General features: G+C 44.2%; 1 protein-coding gene across 2 annotated transcripts in view; it reads left to right on the plus strand.

Annotated features, from left to right (window-relative positions):
* The window catches only part of ZRANB3 (zinc finger RANBP2-type containing 3), a 249,644-nt gene that overhangs the window by 213,750 nt on the left and 19,037 nt on the right, over positions 1–16,857 (plus strand). For both annotated transcript variants that reach the window (XM_070423080.1, XM_070423081.1), the window contains exons 13-15: positions 6,365–6,752; positions 12,597–12,794; positions 15,039–15,130. In XM_070423080.1, the coding sequence (XP_070279181.1) occupies positions 6,365–6,752; positions 12,597–12,794; positions 15,039–15,130 (678 nt within the window). The remainder of the gene's footprint in view (positions 1–6,364; positions 6,753–12,596; positions 12,795–15,038; positions 15,131–16,857) is intronic.

The raw sequence follows: 16,857 nt of genomic DNA on the forward strand, positions 1-16,857 counted from the left end.
CTTTCTGCCTGCCCACTCCTTTTCTGAAATTTACATGCTACAGCCTCAATTTATGATTACCCTAGTGGCTGTAGTTTCAAAATAGCACCTATACTGATTGCTCCCAGGCGCTGTGAGTACACCTGAGCAGCGCAGAGGGCGACTTCAATTTCTGATCACCCCTAGTCACTGCTAACCTTGACTTTCAACCTGCCTCTAGCAGAGAATGAGAATTTTTCTAATGCTAATTTTCAAAATTAGTCATTGCTTAACTAGTAAAAGAAGTTCTTTTAAAAATAGCTTAATTAAATAGCTTAATTGAAGAGATCAACTATAAAAGCTGATATTTTAAGGCCCTGAGAATTTTCTTAGGTTTTTGTTTTGTGTTATTGGAGAGAGGGTTGCTTTTTTAAAAACAAATCTGAAACAGTTTTGTTTCATTTTATCTTTTAATGGAGAGATGGAGAAACTAAAATGTTTTTATAGAAACAAATTATTTAAAATGTAGAATGAGACAAAAGTTTTGTTTTTATTTAAACATTATTCAGTATAAGCAACAATAGCCTATTATTGTATACTAGAGGCCCAGTGCAGGAATTCATGCACGGGTGGTGTCCCTCAGCCTGGCCGGTGATCAGACCCCTCAGCTGATCGGGGCTGTCTCGCTGAGTCCAGGGGGAGGGACCGCAGGAGGTTGTCTGGCCTTGGGAGGTTGGCTGTGGGAGCACACTGACCACCAGGGGGCACCTTCTGTGTTGCGCGTCTGCCCCCAGGTGGTCAGTGCGCATCAAGCGACTGGTCGTAATGGTTGCTTAGGCATATATATATATATATATATATATATATATATATATATATACATTTGTTGTTGTTTGTTTTATTTTTTTGGTATTTCATATTTATTTATTTAGCTGTTTTATTTGCCCTTCTTTAAAAATGTCTTTAAAATTATATCTAGGAAGAGAACCAGTTGAGGGAGGGGGTTAAGGCAGTATATTGAAAACAAGCACGTTAGGTAAAAGACTCCTTAATGACGTGCGTGGTACCCATCTTCTCCCATCCAAGTACTAACCAGGCCCAACCCCGTTCAGCTCCCGAGATCAGATGATATGGGGACGTTCGAGGTGGTATGGCTGCAGACATCAGCACCCTCTGATCGACTCCCGGGTCCCTGGGAGCCAGCACTGCATCCTCCGGGCAGGGGCCTGGAGGACCCCTTTCTGGAGAAACTGACTGGACTAAGAAGCAGCAGTGGAGACTGAATGGGATCCCCAGGCAGTCACTGCTGACCCCAGTGAAGTTTCCCACATGGAACTTCCAACAGTAGCATTTTCATGTCTTATTTTTCAATATGAATGGACAGCAGGGCTACTGGGTGTGAAAGGAAGCCACTCAGATGAAACAGAAACCAAAACAAGCATGTGAGTCCAGAAAGGGGTAGAAAAGAAACTGACAATGCAATGAGCTGAAGGAAACTTTAAAAAACACCACAGCTGCCATTGATATTCACAGAGAAGAAACAGAATGTCTTGTAGCCATGAAACAAGAGCAAGGAGGGAAAAATCAGAGAACAAGGAAACGCTCTTAGAAATTGAACCTGTATCTTAGAAAGGACTTATTCAGCAAGGATGGCAAGGAAAATGAGGAAATCACACAGTAGAACAAATAGAAATGGTAAAATGTGAGAAAAGGTGAAGAAAATCATATGATCGGTTCAGAAGCTTTTTGCCTAATAGGAATTACAAACAGAGGACATAGAGGAAGAAAAAACTATAAGAAAATTTCCCAGAGCTGAAGGACATCAGGTTTTCTGATTGAAAGCACCCACTGAGCACCTAGTAGAAAGAATGGAAAACCAGAGTACACATACACTGAAGCCACTCCTCTCCTGATTTCCTACCTTTTTTACTGTTCCCTTTCTGTTTTCTTCTCAGTATCTCTTCCTCATTCCAGCCTTTATGCTGCTCCTCTGCTTTCTGTCTGTGGCTTTCCCCTTTCCCCTTTCCTCACTTCCTGCCCCTCCACGTGTGGTGACATCCAGTCCTGTGACGTTAGCGACCTCTCTATGCCAGTGTTCCCGGATGGGTAAACCCAGCTGGCTCTTCCAGACCTGTTTCCTGACACTATCCCCTCCCCCCACTCCATACCCCAGTCCCCCCAGTCCCCACACATGTCAAAAAGTGGGCTTATTTCTTTTTCTCTTTGTGCCTTCTAATGAGCCCCGTTCCTTTCTGTGTTCCCTATTACAGTAGCTGAGAATGTCATCACTACAGTGTTACACATCATAAACGAGGATTCTGGGATCACTCTGGGCCTTTCCATCTACCTCATCCCTCCCATTCAATCACTGTGTCCTATCAGACCTTCTGGTGATAAGCCCCTGTGTCCGAGTTCCCAGGCAACCCTTCTGTTCCTTCATTCTTATGTAGGGAGGGAAAGCAAAGGTCATTGGACATTTGAGGAGAAGATCTGTAGCTAAAAAAGTGAACAAAATAATACAAAAATTCATCCTAAGGACAACTTTTTAGAAACTCCGCTTAGTAGCCTCAGATTTGAAATAATATTGCCAATATGAGTAAAATCAATAATATGAAAAAGGAACAGGGAAGAAGAAGGAACTTTTAGAAATTGAAAATATTACTGCCAAAATAAAAAATTCTCTAGAAGGTTCGAAAGATAAAATGGAGGAAAACTCTGCCCTGGCGGGGTGCCTCAGTGGGTTGGAGCATCGTCCTGTACACCAAAAGGTCAAGGGTTTGATCCCTTTTGGGGGCATGTACAGAAGGCAACAAACTGATGTATTCTCTCTCTCTCTCTCTCTCTCTCTCTCTCTCTCTCTCTCCCCCCCCCCCCTCCTCTCTCAAAAATCAATCAAAACATCCTTGGGTGAGGACTATATATATATATACACACACACACACACACATACATATACAGGAAAACTCCAAGAGTTTAGAAAGTAAAAACACCAAAAAAGGGAAATATTAGAATAAAAGATTTAGATGTCTCGATCCTACGTTTTGCTAACAGGAATTCCAGAAGAAGAGAGAAGGAATGGAAGAAATTATCAAAAAACAATGGAAATGTCTAAGAGCTAAAGATAATACTGTTCAAAACAGGTATCCCGAGTGCTGAGCAGAAGGCATGTAGATGGAACTGGAGAGCATTATGCTAAGTGAAATAAGCCAGTCAGAGAAAGATAAATATCACATGATCTCACTCATTTATGGAATATAATGAACAACATAAACTGATGAACAAAAACAGATCCAGAGACAGAGAAGCATCGATCAGACCGTCAAACCTCAGAGGGAAGGTAGGGGGGTGTGGGGGTAAGGGGGAGAGATCAACCAAAGGACTTATATGCAAACATATAGGCCTAACCCAGGGGTGGGCAAACTTTTTGACTCGAGGGCCACAATGGGTTCTTAAACTGGACCGGAGGGCCGGAACAAAAGCATGGATGGAGTGTTTGTGTGAACTAATATAAATTCAAAGTAAACATCATTACATAAAAGGGTACGGTCTTTTTTTTTTTTAGTTTTATTCATTTCAAACTGGCCGGATCCGGCCGGCGGGCTGTAGTTTGCCCACGGCTGGCCTAACCGATGGACACAGACAACAGGGGGGTGAGGGCATGAGTGGGGGGAATGGGGGGGAATGTGGGGATAAGGACACATATGTAATAACTTAATCAATAAAAAATAAAAATAATAAAAACCACTATAATTCAGGTACAAAAAAAAAAATGAAATAGATATGGATGAGTAAGTGCAGGCCATTGAAATGGTAGAACACCGGGGATAAAAGGCCCGGAAAGCATCTAAAACAAGCAAAAAGCTTTCATCTATAAGGGAAAAAGCCTCACCCTCATTGAATGTTGGAAAAGTAAAGGGATGTCTTTAAACATTTAAGAATCATTTGCCCAATGAAACTACTGACTAAGGGTTAGGACACAACCAGCTAATTCCAGACATGCAGAGACTCGGAGAGCTGACCTCCATCTTAAAATCCTCATCGCTTCACTAGCAATAGCTGATCGAATCTGTTCATGTTTGCTGGACATTTGCTAATATTTTCAAAATCCTGCAAGGCCTCTTTGCAGTCCTATTATATGGATAGAACATTTTCTTTAATTTTTTTAATCTTTGTTCCCTCATTTCTTTTTTAATCCCCAAACTCTACTAAGTCTGCCAATTTCTCTGCTTTTCTCCATCCTTTTCTTATAATTTCCTTTGTGCGTTGTTTTAAAAAATTTGTCTCATCGTTAATTATTTCATTCTTTATATTTTTATCTGAAATCTGTAACTTCCACAAGTAATTAGATAATTATTTTATAGTGTGTGAAAATGTATACGAGTAAATAGCCTCATAAACTAAAAGTAGTACATTATTGGGGGAGGAACTTTTTTACTATAATATGTGTTTTAATTTCACTAATATGGGAACAGCCTAAACCTTCCTACCTTCCATTTTTGGGGGGGAGCTAGAGGGAGGGGATTGAAGTTTTAAAAAAAAGTATGAATACATATGTGTGTGTGTGTGTGTGTGTGTGTGCTATAATAATAAAATTTGCAATTTTAACCATTTTTAGGTATAGAATTCAGTGGCAATGCCTCCTAATATTACACTAACAATGTTGTGCATCACTACTGTTTTCAAATTTTTTCATTATCTGAACAGAGACTCTGTAACCAGTTAGCAATAACTCCCCATTTCCCTTCCCCACAGCCCCGTCACCACTAATCCTCTGTCTCTATGAATTTGCTAAACCTTTATATTTTATGCAGCACTACTAAGAATTACAGATTAGATTTTGAAATAATCTCTTTACAGTTTATTATACGGTGCTGTCATTATCTGTAGTATCTGTCCTTGTTATTTATTACTCCATAACAAAGGACCCCAAAACTTAGTTTCTTCAAACAGTAATAGGAAAAAAAACCAAAACAGTAATAGTCATATGTTATTTCTGATGGTTTTTATGGGCGAGGAATTCAGCCAGGGATGGTGGCGATTACCTGTCCCTGCTCCACGATGCCTGGGGCCTTTGTGGGAAGCCCCCAACGCTGCGGTCTGGAAACTGCTGAAGTCTCCTTCCCTCACGTGTCTGGTGGTTGATGCTGGCTGTAACCTGGGGGCCTATCTGGGTTGTCAACTTGGACATCCACATGTTGTTTCTCCATGTGGCCTGGGCTTTCCCACAACATGGTGGTTGGACTTCACAGCATCTCAAGACATAAAGGAGAGAGAGGGGGGAGGGGAGAGAGAGAGAGAGAGAGAGAGAGAGAAAGAGAGAAAGAGAAAGAGAGAGAGAGAAACACACACACACACACACACACACATCAGCCAAATGGAGGCCACACAGCCTTCGGTGACCCAGCCTCAGAGGTCATAAGCGTCCCTTCACTGCATCCTGTTGGTTGATACAATTACAAAGGTCCACCAAGGCTCAGGTAGGAGGAACACAGGTCCTACCTCTAAATGAGTCAGGGCCACACTGTGAGAAGAGCATGTGAAATGGGGTAAAAATTGGTGTGACCATCTTTGGAAACGCAGACTGCTGCAGTGTTTGTGTGTGTGTGTGTGTGTGTGTGTGTGTGTGTGTGTGTGTGTTCACAGTGGTACCCAATTCAACCCCAGTAGGACTTCTCTGAAATTAATTCCTTTAATGAACCTTAGCTGCTAGATCATCAGTTGTGAAGACAGGAACCCTGCTCCTCTATCAGGAGGTTGCGATTTACACATTGAAAAAGAGATAAAAAATGTGAGATGTCGCTGTTGTTAGAAAAAAAAACAAGATAATTTTTAAAATGTGTCTGTTAAAGTAGCTGTGCTAATTCTCCTTGGTCAAGAAAAACAGTTTAATATGAAAAACATATTTTTTATGAACATTGTGTCTATGGTTTGGGTGAAATACGTTTCTCTAGGTTCTTGATTGGCCTGAAATATTTAAACACACAGGACCTCTTTCCCTGATTTGCATGTGGAGCCGATAGTTTATGAAGCACATTTTAATGACATAAGTTCTGTCGCCATTCACCTAACCTCTCCAAAGCTGGGTGTCCTCCTCTGGAATATGGGAAGACTCATAGTACCTGCCTCACACAGCAGGCGTGAGGATCACATGAGTGAATAGAAGGGAAGTGCTTGGCACGTTGTAAATGCTAAAATAAAATAAAAGTCACACGCAGGGAGTGTATGGGTGTGTGAATGGTATGCTGCATCTACACATATTCATAGAGTCCCAGCAAAACGGGAATCATTCCCAACAAGGTTCTCAAAAGAGAAGAGACAGGGCGCCTGAAAGCAGGTTGTCCAACTGTTTCGTTGGGAAGCACATGCCAGATTGCTTGTTAAGTTGATAACTGTTTGTTTTTCCCAGTTTGAAAAAGAAAAACAGCACGATATCCGATCCTTCTTTTTACCAAAACCTAAAAAAAGGAACTCCGTGACCTCCTGTGATGACTCAAAGCTATTCCACGAGAAAAATTCTGTAGTGCCACTAGGCCCTGGAAAAAAACCTACAAGAGATACCACTGATTTTGAAAACAGTTTTGAACCTGAAGCTAAAAGACAGAAGTCAGTCACCCCCAATGACTGCGGCAGCCCCCCACAGGCGCAGCCGGCCTGGCCCCGGAAAACCACAGCTCTAGCCCAGGCCACCGCCCCGGCCTCTCCCCACGAGGACTGGCAGTGTGGTTTCTGCACCTACATCAACAACGTATTGCTGCCTTACTGTGAAATGTGTGGGAATCCTCACGGCAGCGCTGGTGAGTACACGGGGCCCCGACAGGGGTGTTTCCAGATAACCTGTGGTTTTTGAGACCACGGCTGCTTCATAGGCCAGTGTGACTCGGCACTGCCTTCAGCTTTTAAGCTGGAGGAACAGCTGCACATGTGAAGTGAATGTATCCCCTTGTGGAATGTGGAAAGCTCCTGGCTCCGTCAAGAATGTGGACCCCCAGCGTCTGTGGCCTGGCATTAATTTGGCACAAATGGACTTTTCTGATTAATGCCAGCAAGATGTGAATTCAGTGGGCAGGAATAGAAGCTCTGTTGCTATGGCAGCAAATATGCCTTATAGTCATAGACCTGCTGTTTTCTTTACTCAGAGGATAATACTTGATTTTAAAGAAATTACAGATTATTTTTATTCAAATAACGAAATAACCCAATGTCGCTTCTTTGTCTAGTAAAATATACACTGGGCCATGTTTCTTGCATGACAATCATAGAAATTCCTCTCTAGATCTTTTTAAAGAACTGATTTGATATGTTTTATGAGTTTATTCTTTTTTAAAGCATGCTATTTTATAAGTAGACATCATAAACATACCTCAGAGTATGTTTTCATAGCATGAGATGACATTTCCTGATGCTTTGCTTTTGGAATGATTATTCATACCTGGTTGTCTTAAGAAAAAATCACTTGTATGCCTTTGTTGCCAGTTCTCCTGGGTGACAGGTCATTTTTTATGGTAACTCAAAGTGCCAAGTTGACAGTTTTGGAACCTGGAAGAAGTCATTTTGTTTCATCAAGTGTGATGATTGTTCACATCTACTTTTCCATCATATGTGAATTATTCAGAGTAGTAACATTAACAAAGACGCAGCTAAGTTGAAGCTGAAACTGCAGTTCCTTCTTGCCTGCCATGATTCCCTCCGTCTTAGCTTTGATTTGAGAGAAAGTGTAATCAGTAGCTGAGTCTTTCCTCTTTCAATTCTGGGTGTTCCTACCCAAACTGACAAGGCTGCCATCTGGGTGGTTATATTTGTAACGTGGACACCTGTTGTCTGCGAACTAAATTGGAACCACGAGCTTATCCCATATCATCTCTCTCACAATTTGCATTACCTCATTCAATTTCCAACTGCTACAGGCAATAAAAATAAAGTATCTTGTGACTACAAAGTAATGTCAGTTCACATTAAGTATGTAAGTTGAGCGATTTAGCAACAAAAATTATACTTTAATAGGGTTTTATAGTTCTGATTTCTCTTTGTGATGATACCAAGAGCAACAACGAACGTTTCTAGACCCATGATTTAATAAGCAAACTCCCAAGCAATCCAAACAAAAACAAAATATCTTTTGTGAACAAGCAACTATCTGTTCAAAGAGAAACATATATTCTACATAACAATGATATTACTGTATATAAAAGTTATTATTAGGTTTATGTTACTGTAATTTGGCATAGTGATTTCCAATCTTAATTTGGATATACCCCAAAAGTATTGAACCACAGAATTACTTCTAATCCATCTAAATTTTTAAGTCCTTGCCTGCCATATAACCCTTTGAGGGAATGGTAGAATCCAAAAATCAAAGGAGCTGTGTTAGGATATTACATTCCTATAGAGGTTGCTAATGCAGATTCTAGCACATTAGATGAGATTTGGTACAGTATACTAGTGAGCACTAATATTTGTCAACTAGAGGCCCAGTGCATGAAATTGGTGGGGAGGCATCCCTCAGCCTGACATGCACCCTCTCCAATCTGGAGCCCTCGGGGATGTCCAACTGCCAGTTGCAATCCGGGACCTCTGGCTCCTAACTGCTCACCTGCCTGCCTGCCCTAACCACTCTGCCTGCCTGATCCCCCTAACTGTCCTCCCCTGCCAGCCTGGTCACCCCTGACTGCCCTCCCCTGCCAGGCTGGTTGCCCCTATTAACTTTTTTAAAAAAATCTTATTCCTTTCACACACACTATTGCAGTTGACTTCCTTATTGGCTTCTCCCTGTCACACAGTTTTTCTCTCTCCTTTATGTAACACTTTTTCCTACTGACTCATCATTTATAAACTTTTCTTTCCTCCTTATTTCCTACTTCTGTTCCATCATCCTTCTTCCCATCTTTCTCCTCCCTCCCTCCCAACATTCCTTCTTTTCATTATCTTTACCCCTGTCCTCCCTCCCCTTTTCCTTCCTTCCCACCTTAATTTTTTTCTTCACTTCCTCCCTCGGACCTGCTTTGCTCCCTCCCCCATTTCTTCCTTCTTCCCATTCTCCTTTTAAGCTCTACCGGCTCCTCTTTAAAACTTTTCTTCCCTCCCCCTTTCTCTCTCATCCACATCCTTCTTACTGATTTCCACTGTTTTAATATCTATCTACCTGCCTAATTATTCACTATTATTTACCTTTTTTTCTTTCCTGACTCCTACTTTTAAAATCTGTCCCCAGTACACAACTATACTTGATTTTTGTTATAGCTCCTACAGTTCACTCACACATCCTCTTTCCTTCTTTAACTCTGCTCTCTACTGACGCCTTTATAAAGTTCTTCCTTCCCTCCTTCCCTTCTTAAAGCTTCCCTTGGCGGGGGGGGAGCGTTAACCCCCAGCCCAGGGCTCAGCCCCAGCCAGGTGTTCGCTGCCCGCCCCCCTTCCCCGGCCTCCCTGCTGCTGTCCTGCTCCCATTCCCTGCCTGGGATGCCGGGCCCAGCGAAGGTGGCCGAGGCCTGCGCAGCCTGGGCACTGCTGCCACAAAGTAGGAGCCCCTCCACCCAGAAGGCCTCGGACCATCCTCCACTCTGTCCCAGACCCATGGGCGCCTCCCCGCCAATGGCCGCCACCGCCCTCCTCCTGCGTCTGGGCGGGGCTCCCTGCTCCACACCGTCTGCGCCCCACCCCTCGCCAGGTGCACCTGCTCCGCCTCCTCCTCCCTCACCCCCCAGCGGTCGTCACCCCCTTCCGCATGCAGTTTCCTTCCCTTTTTCATTCCTGCATCTTTTTCTTGTTCCTTTTCTGTATTTCTGTTTCTCCTCTCAGCCTGTGTGCATGCAGGCCTGCCTTCCTCTCCCTCTTCTTTCTTATCCTCTCCTATCATATTCTATCCTATCCCAGGCCTTGCAGCTGCCTGAGCAGAGGGCAGGGATGCAGCCTGCTGATCCAGTCGTGATGCTGTAACAGACAAATTTGCATATTCCTCTATTATTAGATTAGATGTATAACACTTCTCTTGTGCTTTGTTCTTAAAATTGATAGTTTACACTTGACATTTTACAGTTATACGCCCAGATTTCTCTCTCACTGGATTCAGATTGGATGTATCCAGTGGTCTCTAACATCTATCTCCACTTGGACGTCTAATGCAAGCATATCAAACTCAAAGACTAACACGGGCCAGATAAACAAGGTTTAAGTTTATGCGGGCCGCAAAAAAACAAAGCTTCAATTTTCATAGAAACATAGGTTTAGTTCAGTAGAGACATATGAATACAAAGGGCTGAAATAAATGAGTAATTGTTAACATAAAATAATAGAACATTTTAATAAAAATTAATATTTTTTCTTGAACATTAACTTACCAGACACTGAATAACTGCACAAATTAATAAGCGTAACGCAAATCAACCTATTTTTCTTGTTCTTCGGAAGCGAAATATTTCCTGTTGCACACACCAAACAAGTCAGTACAAGAGTAATGACGTGGCAATTGACTGCTAAATTATTTGCTGCTAGTATTAGTGGAGAGAAATGGTGCGCCTGTGCATAAGGTGCATAAGAGAAATGGATGCAACACGATTATAGTAATCAGTCATTAGTGAATGTTGTAGTTCGTTATTAACAATCCTATCTAATAATAGACAAACATGGTAATTAACCGTACCTCCGACACACTTCCCATTGGCTAATCAGCAGGATTTGCAAATTAACTGCCAACCAAGATGGCGGCCGGCAGCCAGGCAGCTGAAGCGAACAGGAGGCTTGCTTGCTCCAGTGATGGAGGAAGCCAAGGTTCCCCGTCTGCCGCTGCCGGCCTCTGAGCTGCACTCTAAGAAACATTGTTGCAATTATAGAAGCTAAACAAACCCCAGAAACCTGCTTTCAGCCAGCCAGGCCTCAGAGCTGGAGCTGCAACAGTGTTTCAATTATAGAAGCCAAACAAACCCAGATACCTGCTTTCAGCAGCAGAGGTCTCAGAGCTGGAGCCAAGCCTCAGAGCTAAAGCCGGCTCTCAGCTCCAGTGACAGCCATAGAAGGTAAATAAATCCCAGAATTAAAAAAAAAGAAAAAAAGGAGAGGTTGGGAGCTTCAGTCACCTGCCAGCCTGAAAACGGCCCTCAGCCCCTCACCCAGACTGGCCAGGCACCCCAGTGGGGACCCCCACCCTGAGGGGGTGTGACCAGCTGCAAACAGCCATCATCCCCTCATCCACGCTGGCCAGGCACTCAAGCAGGACCCCCACCCTAATCCGGGACACCCTTCAGGGCAAACCAGCCGGCCCCCACCCATGCACCAGGCCTCTATCCTTTATAGTAAAAGGGTAATATGCAAACTGACCCTAACAGCAGAAAGACTGGGAATGACCGGTCACTATGACACACACTGACCACCAGGGGGCAGGCGCTCAATGCAGGAGCTGCCCTCTGGTGGTCAGTGAGCTCCCACATGGGAGGAGCTCTGCTCAGCCACAAGCCAGGCTGATGGCTGCCAGTACAGCGGTGGTGGTGGGAGCCTCTCCCACCTCCTCAGCAGTGCTAAGGATGTCCGACTGCAGTTTAGGCCTGCTCCCCGCTGGCAAGTGGACATCCCCCAAGGGCTGCCGGGCTGCCAGAGGGATGTCTGATTGCCAGCTTAGGCCCAATCCCCCAGGGCCTAAGTCAGCAGGTGGTCATCCCCTGAGTGGTCCCAGACTGAGAGAGGGAACAGGCAAGGCTGAGGGACCCCCTTCCTCCACCCCGAGTGCACAAAGTTTTGTGCACCGGGCCTCTAGTTATATGTAACAGGATATTGTAAAAATTAACTTATGAAATTTTTATTAAAACATTTCTTATATACCATTATATTGGCTGGGCTGCAAAAATATTCGTGATGGGCAGCATACAGCCTGAGGGCCGAGAGTTTGTCTAATGGGTACCTCAAGCTTAGCGTGTCCAAAGTGTAATTGTTGATTCACCACCAACACCCAAATCTTCTCTTCCCCTATCTTCCCTTTATCATGCTAAAAACCTAGGCAGCATTCTTGATTCCTTTCTCTCTTCCCACACTTGATCCATCAGATTCTGCTGGTGTGGCCTCTAAAATATATCCTGATTCTGGCCACTTTATCTTATTGCTACCACCCACTGGAATCCACCGTTTTCTCTCTCTCATACTTCAGTGGCCTTTCTACTATTCTCCCTTGTGGCTCTTCTCTATACAGCAGCGAGCGTGAGCCTTTAAAGACATAGGCCAGTGTCTTCCTTTGCCTAAAGCCCTCTAATACCTTCTAGCTACATGTAGAATCTAACCCAAAAATATAGACCCAGGGCCAGGCTTCCTAGACTCAGGGCCCCTTACTTACAAAACCCTGTTTTATCTGAAAGGGCTCTATTCACTTGTTTACCTGCTTATCGTCTACCTCTGCCACTTAGAATGGAATCTCCAGGGAGCGGGGACGCATCTGTCTTGTCCTTGCTTCCCGTCCAGCACTAGCATAGAACTTGGCATTTAGTGTCTTCCAATACATGTTTCCAGAGGATGAGCAAACATTGTTGACTTTGTTTCTTTCTATAAGAACTACTGTGACTTTTTTAAACTTTCTTTTTCAAACTTGGCTTAGAGTAAATAATGACTTTATCTAATGTATATATAAATTATTTGTTTGATTTTTCTAATTCTACAAATAGGTAGCCTACATTATACCCTGGATAAAAACAAAAATGAGGAAGATGATTCTCAGAAAGACACGTCCAAAAATGTTTGCACTAATTCTGACTGTGAAAAACGAGTGCTTGTACAGACAGAACCGGAACCATTGGCTGAGAGCAAGGAGGAAATATTGAAAATCGAGAGAGAAGAGGGACTCGCGCCCCAGCCAGGTGATGGTAAGTTTGCTCCTATTTCCATTGTCCAAATAATACCTATGTGCTTAGACACATGATGCTGTTAGTAGATTTGTGATCACTACCTGGTTCTGGGTTCCTCGTATTCTTGTTTATATTAAAAATATAAGCCACACACTTAATCACCAGGTGGTGGGGAGAGCAGAGCTGCTGGCAATCAGACATCACCAGAGAGCAAACCAGCACCTGGCTGCCCTGCTCCAGACCTGCTGCCCGCCTCAGCCCCCCACTTCCCTTCACACAGCGGCCCGGTTCCCTTCACACAGCGACCCGGTTCCCTTCACACAGCGACACAGATCCCTTCACACAGCGACACAGTCCCCTTCACACAGCGACACAGTCCCCTTCACACAGAAACCCAGTCCCCTTCACACAGCAACCCAGTCCCCTTCACACAGCGACCCGGTTCCCTTCACACAGCGACACAGTCCCCTTCACACAGCGACACAGTCCCCTTCACACAGCGACCCGGGCCCCTTCACACAGCGACACAGTTCCCTTCACACAGCGGCCCAGGCCCCTTCACACAGCGACACAGTCCCCTTCACACAGCGACCCGATTCCCTTCACACAGCGACACAGTCCCCTTTACACAGCGACCTGGGCCCCTTCACACAGCGACACAGTCCCCTTCACACAGCGACCCAGGCCCCTTCACACAGCGACACAGTCCCCTTCACACAGCGACCCAGGCCCCTTCACACAGCGATCCGGTTCCCTTCACACAGCGACACAGTTCCCTTCACACAGCGGCCCAGGCCCCTTCACACAGCGATCCGGTTCCCTTCACACAGCGACACAGTTCCCTTCACACAGCGGCCCGGTTCCCTTCACACAGCGATCCGGTTCCCTTCACACAGCGATCCGGTTCCCTTCACACAGCGACACAGTTCCCTTCACACAGCGATCCGGTTCCCTTCACACAGCGACACAGTTCCCTTCACACAGCGGCCCGGTTCCCTTCACACAGCGACCCAGGCCCAGCAACTTGGTGGTGTGGATATTTGGGAGGTTCTTTGGGGCCAAATGGTAAGGTTGACAGGTTATTAACAGCCATTAGCAGATAATTAATTCTTTACATATGAATTTCTTTTAAATGCCTACAACTAATTGGCATATTTTAAATTTAGGGTTTGGGGTTTTGTGTGTTTTTGGTAAAGAAAATTTTTCTGAGGAACATAATTTCAAGACTGCATGAATCAAGTGATCACTTTGTTAAGGATGTAAATGTTGAATAACTATGTTGTATGCTGGAGACTAATATAATGTATATGAACTATAGTTTAATTTTTTATAAAAGACTATATGAATCATGACTGCACTTGGAGCCAACCACATAGTGTTTCAGATTTATTTACTTTTGGGTTGATTCCACTTATTATTTATAGCTGTGATAGTTGGCAAATACTAGTCTATATGTCATGCATCACTATCTTATGGGCCAGCTGGCAAGAGATTGTGAGTGCTTTGGGGTTATTTTCTTTGTTATTCAGTTTGTGACCACAGTAACTCACTGGGATAAGTCCTCTTGCTAATGGTGTGGCCTTGGGCAAGTGAATGTGCCTCAGTTTCCCCCTCTGAATAATGCACTACTTATTTCTGAGAGGTGTTAATATATGTGTTGAGACCAGTGCATAGAACATGGTAAGTACTTGGTAAGTGTTAACTATAATTATTATTTAGGTCAGCGTTGATAACCCTGTCTTTCCTACAGAATATGTTGGTCAGTGGAACTGAGAAAGGGATATATGAAAAGAGATTGTGAGGAGAGAAGGTGTCCCCTCATTTCCCTTTGTGAATGTGAGGCGAAGCCGCGGGGAGTCGGGCACTTACTGGGCCCTCACTGGGTGGTACTGTTGCTGCTGATCAAGACGGTGCCCTTTCAGCCTCCACTTAAATCAGCTCTAGCAGAAGTCTAGATGCCAGACTCCTTCCCTCGTGGTGGCAGGAAATGCTCCCTTAGGCCTGACTTGTAACTCTCAGCTCATTCTGAATGTGTTTCTTTCTTCCTGGGTCACTAGTAAAAGTGCAGAGCCCCTGGTGCCGGGGAGGCCATGCTCAGAGCTGCCTCCCTGCGTCCTGTTCAGGCCCAGGCCATGCTCTCCGGCACAGATGTTGATATACTTGGTAAAACTGGTTTATCAGCCAACCCACAGAAGACTGGATTGAACTATTTCGGATAGAGGGTAGATGGGCCTTCAGGTTCTCTTTCATCTCCTTGTTTAGAACAGTCGAAGCGCGCAGACCCTCAGCCAGTGTACAGCACCCTCATGTTTCGTGCAAGTAGGAACACCGACCGGATCCACCTCTACACCAAGGTAAGCATCCTGCCGGTCATGTGGTTTGAATCATGCAAAAGGCTTCCTTTTTTCCTGTTTCAATGAGATATTTAATTTTATTAGCAAAGAGATTGGCACCTAGTTCCTTTTCTCCTTAAAGCTAGTCCTCAGATCCCGATGGTATGTCAGAGAGGCAACCACCATAGTAGGCAGGAGCCCAGACTGTAGCACCAGAACCTCAGCTCAGATCTGTGACTAGCTCTGGAGTCGGACACCTCACTTCATTTCTCCGTGCCTCAGTTTCCTCAGCTGTGATACATGGAGAGGAGCTGTACAAAGATCAAAGGAGCTGATTCCTGCAGAGCACTCAGCACAGTGCCCGCCACAGTGCCCTCTCACAAAATGCCAGCTCCTGCCTGACCACTTGTAGCAGCAGCGACAGCAGCGTCTGTACCGAGCCTCTGCCTGTCCTTCTGTTCACTGGACTCCATGGCGATTTCATGGAAGGGTTGCTCAGGTTCTGGCCAGAGCCTAGGCTGGTGGAGCTCAAACTTTCATCTCAGGACCTCTGTGCACCCCTAAATTCATTGAGGACCCCAAAGAGCTTTTGTTTATGTGGCTTATATCTATTGATACTTACTATATCTAAAATTAAAATGGAAACACCTAAAAATATTCATTTATTGTTTTATTTAAGAGTAGCCATAATATAAATGTACATATTTATATCAGTAGCCTGTTTTCATGAAAAACAATTGTGTTTTCCAAAACAAAAATAATATTTTTTTAAATATATTTTATTGATTTTTTACAGAGAGGAAGGGAGAGGGATAGAGAGTTAGAAACATCGATGAGAGAGAAACATCCACCAGCTGCCTCCTGCACACCCCCCTCCTGGGGATGTGCCCACAACCAAGGCACATGCCCTTGACCGGAATCGAACCTGGGACCCTTCAGTCCACAGGCCAACGCTCTATCCACTGAGCCAAACCGGTTAGGGCCAAAAATAATATTTAATGAACATTTACATTTGTAGCAATTTTCTCTAAAGTCTTAATAGAAGACAATGGGATTCCCAGATCTGCCTGTGCATGGAAAGCCACTGAACAGTTGTGACAGAATGAGAACAAAAAAGGCAAATCATGCCAAACCGGTTTGGCTCAGTGGATAGAGCGTCGGCCTGCGGACTGAAAGGTCCCAGGTTCGATTCCGGTCAAGGGCATGTACCATGGTTGCAGGCACATCCCCAGTGGGGGGTGTGCAGTAGGCAGCTGGTGGATGTTTCTCTCTCATCGATGTTTCTGGCTCTCTATCCCTCTCCCTTCCTCTCTGTAAAAAATCAATAAAATATATTTAAAAAAAAAAAAAAAAGGCAAATCATGATTTACTGTTTTTACATCAACTCTTTGACGTGTGGATCCCCGGGAAGGAGCGGGGCCATGTGAGAACCCTTGGCCTGGGTTAACTGGTCTGAATATTTGAGGAAAAATTGCTGACGTTATGAATACTTTTGTTTGGACTGCAGTTTCAAATCTTAATCTCTATAAGAAAATGATATTTATAACTTTTTAAACTCATGGGCCATTCTACCAGAAGAATGCCTTTTTAAAGATAACTGCGCAAACTCAGTGCCATGTTATCTACTACAACAAATATAGATATAGACAGATGGCGCTCCTTGTAATAATTTCCAGTTCTAACTGAAGATTGAAAGAGCTGGATAGAAGAGCAGGAGGTGGGGAGGGTCGTGAATACAAAATTGCCAA

This window comes from Myotis yumanensis, unplaced genomic scaffold, assembly GCF_028538775.1.
Source record: "Myotis yumanensis isolate MYYU_CA2020_CCGP unplaced genomic scaffold, mMyoYum1.0.hap1 SCAF_8, whole genome shotgun sequence".
Lineage (NCBI taxonomy): Eukaryota > Metazoa > Chordata > Mammalia > Chiroptera > Vespertilionidae > Myotis > Myotis yumanensis.